The 17147-nt window shown below is 44.5% G+C and overlaps 1 protein-coding gene across 1 annotated transcript in view; it reads left to right on the forward strand.

Annotated features, from left to right (window-relative positions):
• The window catches only part of pnpt1 (polyribonucleotide nucleotidyltransferase 1), a 127872-nt gene that overhangs the window by 51351 nt on the left and 59374 nt on the right, over nt 1-17147 (forward strand). The window contains exons 13-19 of the mRNA XM_084320028.1: nt 8665-8767; nt 10312-10382; nt 11153-11189; nt 11294-11360; nt 11493-11582; nt 12863-12916; nt 15506-15615. Coding sequence (XP_084176154.1) covers nt 8665-8767; nt 10312-10382; nt 11153-11189; nt 11294-11360; nt 11493-11582; nt 12863-12916; nt 15506-15615 — 532 coding nt within the window. The remainder of the gene's footprint in view (nt 1-8664; nt 8768-10311; nt 10383-11152; nt 11190-11293; nt 11361-11492; nt 11583-12862; nt 12917-15505; nt 15616-17147) is intronic.

Below are 17147 nucleotides of genomic sequence, written 5' to 3' on the forward strand. Positions count from 1 at the left end.
GTTAAGTCTTGAATCTCGGTGACTCTGACTCCCACGAAGACTTTGTACTTGCATGAGTCCGATTTGATCCAGGCGAGTACTGTCGTGGAATCTGACCACAGGATTGTTCTAGACACCGGTATGGTGAGCTCACGTTGGATGAGCGTGGCTAGGTGCGCTCCGGCTAGGGCTGCGCAGAGCTCTAGGCGTGGGATAGATTGTTGCTTGCGTGGGGCTATTCTCGAGCGGGCGAGGACAAATGCTGTGTAGATCTCTCCCCCCTCTTCTTGGGCCCGCAAGTAGGCTACTGATCCGTATGCGACCTCTGAGGCGTCACTGAAGACGTGTAAGTCCATTTTACATGTCTCTGGCCTCACCGTGGGTGGGAAGTAGCTTCGGCGCATATTAACGCCTGGGAGTGAGTGGAGCTCCATCTCCCACTCTCTCCAGGTGGATGGAAGGTGTGCGGGAATGGGGTCGTCCCAGCCCTGGTCCTTGTCCCACAATGCTCGTACAATCATTTTTGCCCTGGTGGTGTACGGTAGAATACATCCTAGCGGGTCATTTTGTCGGGCGAGTGTTGTGTACACACTCCGTCTGGTGGTCGGCGCCGCCGCCGGCCTTCCCTGCTCCGTAGTCAGGGGCTTGTGTCTGTAGTGAAGCGAATCTGTTTTGAATCGCCACACCAATCCCAGGGTCATCTCCTGGGCTTCTCCCGGGATTGTAGCCATCCAGGTCTCGCTGCTGGCTGCCTTGTCCTCGGAGGAGAGGCTGCGCAGTACTTGCGGATCGCTGCTGGCCCACTGCCTGAGATCAAAGCCGCCTTTGATCAATGAGGCGCGGAGTTTAATCAGGAGAGCCTCGGCTTCTTCCTGGGTTGAAAGGCTTTGTAGACAGTTGTCTACGTAGAAGCTGTTCTTTACGCTGTGTCGGACCTCTTCGTCCGCTGCTGGGTCCTCTGCTACATGTTTCTGTAGTGCAAATGTAGCACAGCAGGGGCTGCACGTCGTTCCGAAGGGGAGGACTTCCCATTGGTAGATGGCTGGGTGCTCATCTCCTGGCTTCTCTCTCCATAGGAACCGTAACAGGGGCTTGTCCTCCTCTACTAATCTCACCTGCAGGAACATTCCTTTAATGTCCCCGCTGATGGCCACCTTTTCCTGGCGGAAGCGGAGTAGAACGCCGAGTAGGGAGGGGCCGAGTGTGGGACCGGGCAGTAACTCTTTATTCAGATTTTGGGATCCGATCTGGTAGCTGCAGTTAAATACTATGCGGTCTTTACCGTTGTGATGGACCTTGTGGTGAGGCACGTACCACGATTCAGTGGTCTGGTCAGCCTCTTTAATGTCCATCTTTGTGACGTGTCCCGCTGTGATGAGCTTCTCAATCTCAGCGCGGTATACACTCTCTTGGGCGGGGTTCTTGGCTAAGCGCCGCTCCGTGTTCAGCAGGTACCGTTCTGTGGCGTCTGTCTTGGCGTGGAAAGTAGGCATTCCTTCTCGCCGCAGGAGTGGCGTGGCGTATCTCAACACGCCGTTGACCGGGACTCTCTTGGTCCCTGTCTCGAGGAGGTGAATGGCGTAAATGTCATCTTTAGAGCGAATGTCTTTCTTTCCGTTCTTAAAGGGCATTTGTTCCAAGGTCCATAACCGCTCTACGTGTTGCAGGAGTGCGGTTTCTCCCTCTGTGACTCGGGAGTGGAGACATCTAGTGGCTGTACTTCGGTTGAGAGATTTGGCGAGCGGGCCTTGGAGAGTCCATCCCAAACGGGTCTCGACTGCTGCAGGACAGCCTCGGGGTCCGGTATGAACCCGGTCTATCGGGACAATGAGGTCTGCATGGTCGGAGCCTATCAACAGGGTCGGCATAGCATTGTCTATGAGCGGGATCGGTAACTTGCGCAGATGTGCATATTTCTCCATCAGCTTGGCGACGGGGTATGTGTACCGCGACAGTCCTATTTCTTGGCTGGTGAAAGCGTCTGTAATCTGGTACCGTCGCTCAGGCTGGCCGCTTGCTGCGATAGAGAATGAGACATTCTCGCCCTTTATCGTCTTCAAATCTCGTCTTATTGTCCGAATTGTCATTTGGGTTTCGCTTCCCCGCAGCCCTAGCTGGGCCGCAGCGGAGGCGAGCAGAAGGGTCTTCTCTGACCCGTCATCGAGGACGGCGTAAGTGTCCATGACTTTATTCTGGTAGCTTAGTGTCACACGCACTACTTTTAGGAGTACTCGGGCTCCACTGCTGCTGGCGGGATCGATGTACATGACGCTCGCTTTGCTGCTGGATGGTGCGGGTGAAGGGCGCCGTCTGTTACTGTCGTGAAGTATGTCCAGATGGGCTCCATCGCACTTGGTGCACCTTTTCTTTAAGCGGCATTCGGCTGCCATGTGTGAGCGCGCACAGCGAAAACAGCGCTTGTTGGACTTTATCCATTGACTTGCTTCCTCCGCGTTCAGCTTGGGGAAGGAGTCACATTGCGCTAGCCAGTGTTCTTTCTCACAGTAGGGGCACACTATCTTCCACTTCTCCGTTCTGGAGGGGGTACTGTGGCTCCTGCTGCTCGGTACTGACTCCGATTGGTGCATCACAGTCACCGATCTTCTTCCATCATTTAGTCGTCTGGTTCCTTCTCTGGAGCCAGGGGTGCTCCGTCCGAATGTATCTAGCCGTAGGCTGCTGACTTCTCTCGCCAGGAAGTCTGCTAGATCGAGGAGGTTCGGTTCGGGGCCATTCGGGTCTCGGTGGTCTCTCTGCCGCCTAAAACGCTCCTGTCGAGCGGGCGGCAGCTTCTCCAAGATCCTTTCCACATTTGAGTTGGCGTAAAGTTCATGCCTCCCCTTCTCTCTCTGCGCTCCCAACATCCCTACCAGGGACTGCACTCTGATGGACAGGTCGTCCAGTGCTCGATTGTCTATTGCTGGGGGTAAGCGGTCGATGTGTCGGATCTCCTGGATCACGTAATCCCATATGCGCCCATACCTCTGGTCCAATGCTACCAGCGCTGCTGTGTATGGGGTGGTGGAAGTCGCGTAGGCGAGCGCTATATTATGTGCGCGGGGTACCTTTAAGTGCTTCAGTAGGATGGCGTATTTATGGCGTTCATCCAATACATCCACCAACATGGTCTCCAGACACATGCAGAGTTCTGTATACTGGGCCCGGTTCTCTTGGGTGAAGTCGGGTACCATAGGCGTGCCAATGTATGACGCTGACTGTGGATACATCGGCGAGCGTTGGGGGAGAGGCCTCCTAGGCGAGTCTCCTCCCGCTCCTTGGTATGGGCTGGTACCGGCAGTGTACCATGGCCCGCTTGTCCAGGTGCTGTTCCTCGGTGCGGGTCGTGCGTCGTGCTCACCCGGGTATAGAGTCGGGGGTCTGTAGCGCAGCTCCGCGGGAGTATAGCCTGGGCTGTACCGGACCTCCTGGTCCGGTAGAGTACTGTGCTGTCGTCGGGCGTGGTTCTCCTCCTCTTCCTCTTCGTCTTCAGTTAGGTCATCCAGTGCTTGTAGTCTCTGGTTTAGCCTCTCCACAGGATATGCTGCTCCTTCCCGGTTGCTAGGTCTCGCTTGGACCGGTGGGGGGAGGTGGTCTGTGGGGGGTATAGACCTCGTCTGTTGGTCAAGTTCAGGGCTGTTTACTCGGCTAGGGGATGCCGCCCTGGAGGTGTGTCTAGACGAGTTCCTGGAGCCTCTGGCGGAGGGAGAGGGTGTTGTCCGTCTGATCAGCTGTTCTATTAGTTGCGCTTGCTGTCTGTCGCGCTCTGCGTCCCGTAGAGCACCAGCAGCTGCTCGCTGGCTGTCTGCTCGGTCTCGGGCCACATTCTCTTCCATCTGAATGCGTCTTATTTCTAGACGTATATGCTCTTCTTCGCTCCGCTGCTGGATCTGCAGTCGGTCGCGTTCAGCAGCGGCGTTCAGGCTGATGAGGAAGGCCTGCTGTAGGGTCCTCTCTGCCTCGCTGGGAGAAGGCGGTTGTATAGGGGAGCCTTCCCTCGGGGTACTCCTTGCGGAGCCTTGGAGCTCTATCTCCACGGTGCTCTCCCCGTCTTCTTCCGTGCCGAGTTCTCTCTCGGTAGCGTTGTATTCCTCCCGGGACTCATCGGGGACTACTTCTTCAGTACTGGCGGGGTGTGAAGTCATGTCTGGTTCCCACTGGTCCCCACCGTGAACTTGGTCAGTTACATTAGAACCCGTAGGGGCCTCTATGGTCGGGGTAGTCTGGGCGTTGGGGTTAGACATACTTTTACTTTCTAGTTTTACCGCGTTTACTGTTAGTAGAAGACTAGGTTGTTGACTGACAGCGTAAGCCTCTAAGTACTGAGGGAGCCGTCGTTCGCGCTGCGGGCGTTGGTTAGGAGGATCGTTTCGTGGAGTGTTCATCATAGGCCATTTCAATATTAATAACACTATATTAATATTACACTAATTACCCTCCGGCTCGAAGGACCAATTGTAACTGAGGGGTACAATTCCCTGACTGTATTGTTAGATATGATACTTACTACCACTACCTCTTGTACTTTAGACTCTGGCCACCCAGTACTAGGCATAAATAATTATGGTAAACACTCCCACGTAGATGAAACGATCCAACACAAATGTACCAAGTCGAAAGTCTGCGTTTAATAATAATTAATACATAGCAAAAGGTATGTAGAGCAATCACTTAATTACATTTATGATTTGAAATAGGATGCACTTTTATGGCAAATGAGTATTCGTTGGTATATCAATAGAGAACGTCCAATCTCTGGTGGCGCAGGCGGTAAATATACAACCTGGAATATTTAAGGAATAATAGCAATGATACTTTAATAATTATAGAACTGGATACACTAGGGGGGAATTCCGGTCGCTTGTAAGACAACTGGAGAAGGGGGGGGGGGGGGTAGAGTCTGGCTGTATCCGTCTGGCCGAGGGTATCCTGGGAGAACCCACGGTTGTGCGGCTCGGTGCCTCAGTGATCCTCGATCCACAGATGAAAGCAGTTGGACTCTCTGTGGGCCGGCTTCCTTCGGTCCACGATGGAGAGACGTGAAGCGACCTCGTCGTGTAGAGCGTCTCCTCACCTGTCGTCCTCTCCGGGGGGGGGGTTTTCCAACACACGGCAGTGTTGGTCTTTATCCATAGAATAATCACTGTATACAAAGCATAATCCGTGCCTGGGAAGGCGGGCTGTCGTCGGTAGAATAATCCGGTATGCAGGTCCACTCGCTCGTCGGCTCTGGGGCTCCTCGGGTGCAGCCTCACATGGGGTCGGCCACCCTGGATAAGCAGCCAGTTCTCTGCCCGAAACGATGGGGTACTGACTACGATAGTATTCTCACCGCACGAAGCACTACATATGAATAGACTATTATTAGCTTAATAGACTACGTCCAACTCGACGATATAGTGCCAAATATGACTATTCAAATATTAATATACACGATGTCTCAATACCGATGGTAGGCCGAACTTGGCCTTACTCCCACACGTGGCGTCGCGGGGAGGCTTTACGTCTGTCACTCTATTGGAGGGTAAAAAACTGGACTAAAAAAGGAAGTCCTACTTTAGTAGCGCAGTATATATACGCACTATGAACAAATAGTACCGTTAGTGGTGCGGTAGCCAGATTCCTACGCGGAACTAGGACTTGTTCGTACATGTTGAGCGGTACGTCTGAACTGGGTCTGGGGGGTATGGCAGCCTGGCACCAAGGTCTCGACCAATAGTAGAATGGAGACTATTATGGGATGTTCAGTAGGCTAGAATGGATATTCAATGCATATTGTACAAGGAATATACAAGGGATATCAGGGAATATTAGAGAATATACAAATACAATTAAATATATATATATAAATAAATATATATATTCGGTTTAATCTGGCCCTTCACAACAGTAAAGATAAATAGTGCACGCCACGCTGGCAATCAAAGTGTTAAGTAACCATGATGCAAATTAAGTAAGGCTGCGACGACGATATGCCATTTGGAAGAATCGATAAATCGGGACCAAATTATCGATAAATATCGATATCTTTATTAGTATTTATTACATGGCGTTTTCACATTCGACGAAATGCTTGATTGTGATTGGTCAATAGCCCCTGACAGCGGTGAATTATTTTTCGATAACTGACCGCTGCCATGGGCAACGCGCAATAATCACCGGTGATTATTGCTTTTCGCAGCTGGAGCAATCAAGCCCACTGACACACACTGCATCAGTGCAATCAGACACACTTGCCGGCTGCCGGCGATAATAATAATCACTTTATTTGGGCTGACAGAGCCACAGAACAACTGCGTCTGCATTTGATCTCGTCTTGTCGATGGTGTAAAATGAATTAGGTATATTGTTAGTAAGTTAGCCTCTGCGAGGCGCCTCTGTATTTTTTTTTTTTTTTATTTATCTTTTCCCCCCTCCATTTTCCTCCGATTTTCTCCCATCCCAATGTTAGTCGTATGCCAATTCCCAATCCCCTTCCTGGTCGCTGCGCACTTACCCCCCACAGTCAGATCATCTGGGAGAGTGGAGGCTATCACGTGCTTCCTCTGACACACGTCCAGCCAATCAACCGCTTCTTTTCACCTGGCAGCGCGGATCCTCCCTGAGAGGGCGTAGCGTGTGGAAGGATCACACTATCCCACTCAGGTCCTATCCGCGCTTAGCAGGCGCCGCCATCTTTAGTGTTACAAATTTCCCCATTCAAAACCAGTGGCGAATCCTTATGGAAGCCAACGGAAGCCATGCCTCCCTATAAATTCATATCAAATATGAAATATGAAAAAAAAAATATATATATAATTTTTTTTTAATATAGTTTACATTCTTTTTCATCTGTGCATCTGTGTTATTTTTTTTTTTTTTTTTTTTATGTCTCCCTCTTCTCCTGCTCACTCCCTCTAACACACTGTCAGACTCACTGTGCTCACTGCAGCTAGTATAGGAGAGATGCAGTGGGTAGGTCTCTTTCTCCAGGCTTCCAGCATTATAGAGTCCAAATCCGATCCTAGCCAATCAGATTCGAGCTGACTGCCACACCCTAAAAGTTTAAAACGGAGCTGGGAGGAAAACACTCAGCATATTTTCCCCCCTGGAGGCGGGGCACTCAGAAGTTCACGTTTCCACCTGACTACCTAATGTGACATCCCATTAGTAGTATAAAACTGTCTGGCGTCACTCAGTCTAGTAGTCTACTACAAACATGTCTGAACATCATCCCCTCGCGGAATTGATTGAAAATGTTATTAACAGAGCGGGCACGTTCGAATCCTCTATTAGTGTATCTAACATTTAGCACTTTAATAGCAACTTATTTTCGCCGGCGGGACATTTACTGAGGACCAGCAGAGCACACCACTGTGGATATTATGATTTAACAAATCTATCTGGCAAGAGGAGGACCACATTATTGACCAGGTAAGCACTGAGCAGCCTGACTGACTAACTAACGTTATCAGGCAAGCTTGTATACCCTTTCATGACTGCAATGCAAGCCAGGGGCTGGAATACGCAGTCACTTATTCCTCCGTAGTAGCCAGGTTAATGTGCACCATCAAGCACTGCTTAAAAGCTAGCGGTGGGTCCAAAATATATCGGATATAAATGTCAAAGGTACCCAGCGTTCCATTAGGGTTTCACACACAGATGCGGCGGGGTTTGAAAGCTCGGCGTTGCTAATAAACATTTTAAATCATTTTTATAAACGAGTAAAACTGAGGCTGAAATGGCTGCTTCCGCATTTTACAGTAGGAGCGCTCTGATGGCTGGGCGCGCCACGCAACAGACACGTGAATGAATGAATGAATGAAAACTTTATTTAACAGATTGCAGAATGGGTACAATACAGTACGGCTCAATACACACAATTGTTAAGGGGATGCAGACCAGAGAAATACGTTTGTCTTGTCACGTTTGTCTAATAGACAGTCATATTCTCTCCCGGCCGTATGTATATTTCTCTCCCACCCACCCCCTCCTAATGTACAGTCCCCTCCCCATCATATGTATATACTCTGTCAGGATCTATGGGTAACAGTACTGTATATTTGATGTCATGATGTCTTGTATGTCATAAATGTCACTATGAATTGAAAATGGGGGACCCTGATGTAAACAAGACAAACGTCTTTCTCTGGTCTGCATCCCCTTATACAATTGTGTGTATTGAGCCGTACTGTATTGTACCCATTCTGCAATCTGTTAAGAAAGTTTGACTGGCCGCCGAGCCATACTGTAGTGTACATGGTGACTGCTTGACTTAAAAATAAAAAAATATGAATAAAAATATTTAATAATTTTTTTTTAATAAATTTTTTTGGCTTCCCCTGTTATTTTACCCACGCGACGCCACTGTTCAAAACTACCACAGTGATCCTTCTCATTTTATAGTTGGTGGTCTCTGGATGTGATGGAGGAGTGCACTGCATATTGAATGCACAGTGCAGAGTTGCAATTCAACTGAATTTACATGAAATGGATGTTTTAACTAAAACATGCCACAAGACCTAGTATTTTAGTATAGTATAAAGTATTAACACATGCAAGAAAATCGATAAGTGGTCTCAGCCCTAGAATGCACTAATATAGATACTGGTCATGGGCCGATAACATTGTAAATATATTATTTGTACAACCTGATGTGGAGAGCCATGTGGAATATGTCAAATCAAAGTGTGTGTGTTTGTGTGTTAGGTGTGATGGGAGAAACCTGCACACCCTGAGGGACATCTCCTGTGACGTGGACCTCTTCAAACCACTCCACGGCTCGGCCCTGTTCCAGCGCGGGCAGACGCAGGTAGTTACAGCACAGGCTGTAGTTTAGCAGGTAGTTACAGCACAGGCTGTAGTTTAGCAGGTAGTTACAGCACAGGCTGTAGTTTAGCAGGTAGTTACAGCACAGGCTGTAGTTTAGCAGGTAGTTACAGCACAGGCTGTAGTGCGCCAGGCAGGTGGGTGGTGTTAGATGCCAGGCAGGTGGATGGTGCTAGATGCCAGGCAGGTGGGTGGTGTTAGATGCCAGGCAGGTGCGTGGTGTTAGATGCCAGGCAGGTGGGTGGTGTTAGATGCCAGGCAGGTGGGTGGTGTTAGATGCCAGGCAGGTGGGTGGTGTTAGATGCCAGGCAGGTGGGTGGTGTTAGATGCCAGGCAGGTGCGTGGTGTTAGATGCCAGGCAGGTGGGTGGTGTTGGATGCCAGGCAGGTGGATGGTGTTAGATGCCAGGCAGGTGGTGGTGTTAGATGCCAGGCAGGTGGGTGGTGTTAGATGCCAGGCAGGTGGGTGGTGCTAGATGCCAGGCAGGTGGGTGGTGTTAGATGCCAGGCAGGTGGGTGGTGCTAGATGCCAGGCATGTGGGTGGTGTTAGATGCCAGGCAGGTGGGTGGTGCTAGATGCCAGGCAGGTGGGTGGTGTTAGATGCCAGGCAGGTGCGTGGTGTTAGATGCCAGGCAGGTGGGTGGTGTTAGATGCCAGGCAGGTGCGTGGTGTTAGATGCCAGGCAGGTGGGTGGTGTTAGATGCCAGGCAGGTGGGTGGTGTTCGATGCCAGGCTCAACATTGGGTTGCTCTCACAGAGAGTGAAGCAGGTGGGATGTGTCCGTTTTCACAAACGGAAAAGTTCAGAGAGAATCCACTTTTAGATCCAACGTGTACAGTATGTGTTTCTGCATCCATTCAGTGACTGGTGGATGTAGCCTGAGCCAGTATGGGTCAGGTCTCGCTAGTCCCCATTATCAACGGACTTCTCTTCAGAGACTTTAGTGTAACAGCAGTAGGAAGAATAGCATCTCAGGACATGTCATTTTTAGATTAGATTAAAATGTATTGTCATTATATAGCACAAGTACAGTACAATGAAAAGTGGTTTGGTATCCAACCAGAGTGCAAATGTAACAGTAAAGTGCAATAGTAATATACAATGTACAGGTGATTAAACTGGGTATATATAAATTAATACCACTGGGTGTAGTGCTAATTAGATGCATGTACAGAATTGTAATACATGCATGTATGTGATACAGGTATAAATAAAGACTGTATGTTCGATTGTTCGTAGTCCTACTAGCCAGCAGCGTAACTAATAAGAGTAGGTAAGGGATATGTACAGATATATATAAATATCATATTTTTCTTAGTCTTGGTGGTAATTCATTTCCAGAACAAATGTGTTACGACATAGTACTTTGCTCTAGGTGCTGTGCAGTGTAACGTTTGATATCCTGTGCTCTAGGTGCTGTGCAGTGTAACGTTTGATATCCTGTGCTCTAGGTGCTGTGCAGTGTAACATTTGATATCCTGTGCTCTAGGTGCTGTGCAGTGTAACGTTTGATATCCTGTGCTCTAGGTGCTGTGCAGTGTAACGTTTGATTCCCTGGAATCCAGCGTCAAAGCGGACCTCATCACCACAGCCTTGAGGTAAGACTCATATAATTTACTCACAGACATTAAACCTGCAATAGTTATTTTCCTGATTCACATTTTCAAATCTTCTCATAAATCAAATCAAATTTATTTGTAAGGCCCGACAACACACGTTAATGTCCCCATGGGCCTCATGACCACCTGCCACCAGGAGGTCTCATTGAGTCATGGTGTCCTACTCAAACAATCCTGCTATCAGAAGGTTTCATTGATTCATGGTGTCCTACTCAAACCCAGTGCTACCAGAAGTCTGTTGTTATTCCATCATTTATTTTCTTTGTTGAACCTGGACCGTGCTTTAGCTCTGCTTATTTTTCAACCATTCTATCAAATCATACTTGTAGTGATAAACCTATGCGTTACATTTTTATTTATTTTTCAGCAAATCTCTTAGTTACATCAATATTGTGCTGCAAGAGTAGTATTTAATTTAATGTTCACTATTGGCCATTTTGGTCATTGTCACCTTGTTGTGATGCCCATAGAGCCAGTTGTATTGAAGTTGATGAATCTAGTAATCTATGCATGAAAAGGATTTAATTATTTTCAGCGAACCTCTTGGTTACAACCAGATTGAGCGCAAGGCTGTTACATTTATACAGGATATATTTACGTCTTTTGTTGGAGGAGGGGGGTGATTTGTTTGTTTATGTCTCGTTGCTTCCCTCTAGTGGTCAGAAAACAATTATTGCAGCTTTTGGTAAAAGGTGTTTGAGAAACTGGTGGTGAAACGAATGTGAAACGATTAACTTTTTTTTTAACAGTGGCGTCAAAGACAAGAACTTCATGCTCCATTATGAAGTGAGTCGGCAAATTCTGCTTTTCCTTTACAATGTCACATATTATATATGGTGTGTTTTAGTTTGTGATGTGAGCTCACGTGGCTGTCGCCCCTCGATTCCCAGTTCCCTCCATATGCAACCAACGAGGTCGGCAAGATGGGGGGGACGAACCGGAGGCAACTCGGTCACGGTTTGTATCTGTTAAAACATCTGCCCACCTCTTTCTTTAATAATAGACCAATTTAAAATCTTTGATCATTTATGCATCACATCATTATCTTATCTAAATCAATAATTAAATGCATGCATTAATTTGATTCAGGGGCTCTGGCTGAGAAGTCTCTGAGACCAGTCATTCCTAAAGACTTCCCTTTCACCATCAGAGTGACGTCGGAGGTGCTGGAGTCCAACGGTGAGTTCTGCTTCCTGCTTCCTGCAAGAGTGTAGTGTTCTGCTTCCTGCATCCTGCAAGAGTGTAGTGTTCTGCTTCCTGCATCCTGCATCCTGCAAGAGTGTAGTACAACTTGATACCCACTGTAGTACAACTTTATACTCACTGTAGTACAACTTGATACCCACTGTAGTACAACTTGATACCCACTGTAGTACAACTTGATACCCACTGTAGTACAACTTGATACCCACTGTAGCGACTATCCTGATGTCCTGGTATGTCGCTCGGCTGGGTGCGGGAAATCCTCGTCTTTGACGCGCAATTAAAGATAAAAGTAATGTCCAGTCGGTGTCTTGTGCAATAGCCTACACCTGTGCCCAGGGGTGTAAAGTACTTGAGTAATTGTACTTTGTTAAAATACTTAAGTACTGTTTTTGGGGATTTGTACTTTACTTGAGTATTATTAGGTTTGTATACTTTGGTTTGGTACTTTTACTCAATTACATTTCAGAGAAAAAAAACATGCTTTTTACTTCTTACATTTAAAATGCAGACCTACAAAGTACAAATCTAGCAGGTCCAACCATTTTAATTCGTATATTTGTTTCTCTGGCCGAACTAACGTTAACGTTATTAATCCTGCCGCTGCACTTTATTTAAAAACAGCCAATCAAATCCCCATCAATGGAAAATGAACCCGCCCATACCCATGCTGATTGGTCCTTGTGCAAGACTAGAAAGCAGGGATCTTTGATTAAAATACCTGCTATCAGAAGAATAGACGGTCAGAGTGACAAGCTACAGAAGATGGCCACAAACGATAGTACGAGTGATGAAGAGGACGAAACGGATGGTGTGGACGGACAAGACGAGCACCCATGGCCCTATCTCCATGAAAAGTTTTAACCTTTACTTTTTAGTACTTAAGTTAAGTTATTTATTTGGTTATTTGTGATATGTATATATGCAATTCAAAGCTATTACCACATCTTTTACTTAATTTGGTCGTGGAGGTCAGTTGTTGTAATACGGCACTTGGAGCAGAGCTGTTTCACTGTGACGTACAGGCAGGTGTGCGGAGGAGTGTTGATACCCTGACGGTATACCTGTATACCTAACCCTAACCCTGATGGGACACTTCACACCAAACATCCAACCACAGACAGAAACATGTGTGATTTTCTTTTCGTACCTCTTTCCTTCTGCTTTTTCCTCCTCATCTCCTTGCTTTCGGCATGCGCTTCCTTTTTGTGTTTTCCTCTCTCTTGCTCACTCCTCTTCTTCTTTCTGCCTCTCAGGGTCTTCATCGATGGCATCCGCCTGTGGAGGCAGCCTCGCACTGATGGATGCAGGTACAACTAGTATATACTTAATAGTAGTAGATATTATACTACAACTAGTATATACTTTATATATATTATACTACAACTAGTATAGACTTTAGATATTATACTACAACTAGTATAGACTTTAGATATTATACTACAACTAGTATCCAATCCTAGCCCCTTTCGTGACTGCGATGTGCAAGCCAGGGGCTTTTGAATACGCAGTCACTTATAGCTCCCTAGTAGCCAGGTTAATTTGGACCACCAAGCACTGCTTAAAAGCTCGGGGTGGGTCCGAAATATATCAGATATAAATTTCAAAGGTACCCAGCGTTCAATTAGGGTTTCACACACACACACACACGCGGCAGGGTTTGAAAGCTCGGCGTTGCTAATAAACATTTTAAATCATTTTTATAAACTGGTCAACACTGCTCAAAACGGCTGTATTTCCGTATTTGGCTGCCTGGTGTGCCTGCGCTGTGATCACAGCGCTTGCGCATCATGCACCCAACGCCGGAAATAATGCAGTGTTGACCAGTTTATAAGAATGATTTAAAATGTTTATTAGCAACGCCGAGCTTTCAAACCCCGCCGTGTGTGTGTGAAGCCCTAATTGAACGCTGGGTACCTTTTGAAATTTATATCTGATATATTTCGGACCCACCCCGAGCTTTTAAGCAGTGCTTGGTGGTCCAAATTAACCTGGCTACTAGGGAGCTATAAGTGACTGCGTATTCAAAAGCCCCTGGCTTGCACATCGCAGTCACGAAAGGGGCTAATCCAATCCATACATTAGATATTATACTACAACTAGTATAGACTTTAGATATACTACAACTACTATAGACTTTAGATATTATACTACAACTAGTATCCATACTTTAGATATTATACTACAACTATTATATACTTTAGATATTATACTACAACTAGTATATACTTTAGATATTATACTACAACTAGTATATACTTTAGATATTATACTACAACTAGTATCCAGACTTTAGATATTATACTACAACTAGTATCCAGACTTTAGATATTATACTACAACTACTATAGACTTTAGATATTATACTACAAATAGTATCCATACTTTAGATATTATACTACAACTATTATATACTTTAGATATTATACTACAACTAGTATATACTTTAGATATTATACTACAACTAGTATATACTTTAGATATTATACTACAACTAGTATCCAGACTTTAGATATTATACTACAACTATTATCCATACTTTAGATATTATACTAAAACTAGTATAGACTTTATATATTATACTACAACTAGTATCCAGAATTTAGATATTATACTAAAACTAGTATCCAGAATTTAGATATTATAATACAACTAGTATCCAGACTTTAGATATTATACTACAACTAGTATATACTTTAGATATTATACTACAACTAGTATCCAGACTTTAGATATTATACTACAACTAGTATCCAGACTTTAGATATTATACTACAAGTAGTATCCATACTTTAGATATTATACTACAACTAGTATCCAGACTTTAGATATTATACTACAACTAGTATCCAGACTTTAGATATTATACTACAACTACTATAGACTTTAGATATTATACTACAAATAGTATCCAGACTTTAGATATTATACTACAACTAGTATATACTTTAGATATTATACTACAACTAGTATATACTTTAGATATTATACTACAACTAGTATCCAGACTTTAGATATTATGCTACAACTAGTATCCAGACTTTAGATATTATACTACAACTAGTATCCAGACTTTAGATATTATACTACAACTACTATAGACTTTAGATATTATACTACAAATAGTATCCAGACTTTAGATATTATACTACAACTAGTATATACTTTAGATATTATACTACAACTACTATAGACTTTAGATATTATACTACAAATAGTATCCAGACTTTAGATATTATACTACAACTAGTATATACTTTAGATATTATACTACAACTAGTATATACTTTAGATATTATACTACAACTAGTATCCAGACTTTAGATATTATGCTACAACTAGTATCCATTATACTAAAACTAGTATAGACTTTAGATATTATACTACAACTAGTATCCAGAATTTAGATATTATACTAAAACTAGTATCCAGAATTTTGATATTATAATACAACTAGTATCCAGACTTTAGATATTATACTAAAACTAGTATCCAGAATTTTGATATTATAATACAACTAGTATCCAGACTTTAGATATTATACTACAACTAGTATATACGTTAGATATTATACTACAACTAGTATCCAGACTTTAGATATTATACTACAACTAGTATCCATACTTTAGATATTATACTACAACTAGTATCCATACTTTAGATAATACTACAACTAGTATCCAGACTTTAGATATTATACTACAACTAGTATCCAGACTTTAGATATTATACTACAACTAGTATCCATACTTTAGATACCATACTTTAGATACTGTCGCCTCATGTCTAAATACATATCATGTCTAAATAGTAAATACATATCAAATCAAAAGTGATGTGAAGCAGCGGCTTTGCTATGCTTCCCTCTAAACTGAAACATTCATGTTCGTGTGTCGCAGGTGTCCCCATCACATCCGCTGTGGCAGGTGTAGCCATCGGTCTCATCTCCAAACCCAACCCAGAAAAACCCACAGAGATTGAAGACTACAGATTATTGACTGACATTCTGGTACAGACCGCTCTTCCCTACGGTTATGGTTAATAGTATGATTAGAACAATGTATAATATTATATTATATTAGTAGGGTTGGGTACCGTTCACATTTGAACCGATACCGGTACCCAATGGTACCTTTTTCTGTACTTTAGTCTCTAAAAATGTAATCTACCTACCTCAGTTGTAAAAAAAAAAAGAAAAAAAATCCAAACTTAAAATAATTTATCATTATTATTTAATATATATATAATATTGCAGCAAGCATTGTCTGCATCTAGCTTTGTAAAGTGTAACCACACTTGCAACCGTTCTCAGCTTGCCATTGCCCCGACTGCTTTGTTGTTGTTGAATCAAGTCAAATCCTAGGTAAGTGTGTATTGTGGGCATGAACGTTGACGTGAACGTGCAGCACACTTCATAGGTTTAGTTTAGCAGTAAACGAAATGTTGACATCATCTCACATGAATCGGTACTCTGTAGTACCGACAGGGGCGTCCATTTGGTATGGCAAGGTATGGCACTCGCCATCAGTGGCGTAACTCTCTCTCCAAGTGTGCCGGGGACAGATTTGTGGGCGTGGCGAGTGACGTCGCTGGGGGGGGGTTAGGGGGGCCCCCCCCCCCCCCCCCCTCTCTACCTCGATTTTTTTTAATACCAGGGGTGCAATACCGCATTTTCCCAGGCGGTGGCGCCATTTCTCCATGTAAACGACACACTGAGCTCATACATACAGAATTACATTGCATTCAGAGATCTCCAGGGTTCCAATGTATAGATGTAGCAGTACTGTCTATCTGTATGTCATGTATCTTTTTTGTATCACAAACAGTACTGTATTTGCAAATCTGGTATGTCATAAATTTATAGATGTAGCAGTACTGTCTATCTGTATGTCATGTATGTCCTGATTAATTGAAAATGGGGGACCCTGATACAGTACAGCTCAATACATACAATTGTTAAGGGGATGCAGACCAGAGAAAGACTTTCGTCTTGTTTACATCAAGTGTTCAATCAATCAATCACTTGGCCCCAGAACCTGGATAAACACTTAGATTCCCAAAAGTAGTGATAGACTGTAGCCTGTAGGTACCCAGGTCTGTTTGACATTTCGAACATATTTAAAGGAGATATTGAACGGCCCATTTTGTTAGTTCTTTTTTCAATACGTTGCTGCAAACTATTATTTTTTTTAAATATTGAACCACACAGACAGCAATCAGAATACTGGCATTTCCATAACGCTTTCATCTCTACAGTATATTTTCAAAAACATGAGGAACAACTTTGCTTGAATTGTCTTTATTATGAAAACTAAAACAGGACGTTTGCATATTCTCTCAATGTTGCTGTCGACGTCGTCGAGGTCGCGTCGATGTGGGGACTTGCTTCTTCAAACCGGGTGGACAAAGTTTACAGACAAACGTTAGATTGTTTCCGTCTGAGTCAGTACTGACTTTAACGTTAAACTATTTTAAATCCCCAAGCACCGACGTCAAGAGGTAGAGTCTGACTCTGAGCGAGTGCTGCTCTCGACCTGCTGC

Source organism: Notolepis coatsorum (genome assembly GCF_963971535.1).
Source record: "Notolepis coatsorum genome assembly, chromosome: 8".
Classification (NCBI taxonomy): Eukaryota; Metazoa; Chordata; class Actinopteri; order Aulopiformes; family Paralepididae; genus Notolepis; species Notolepis coatsorum.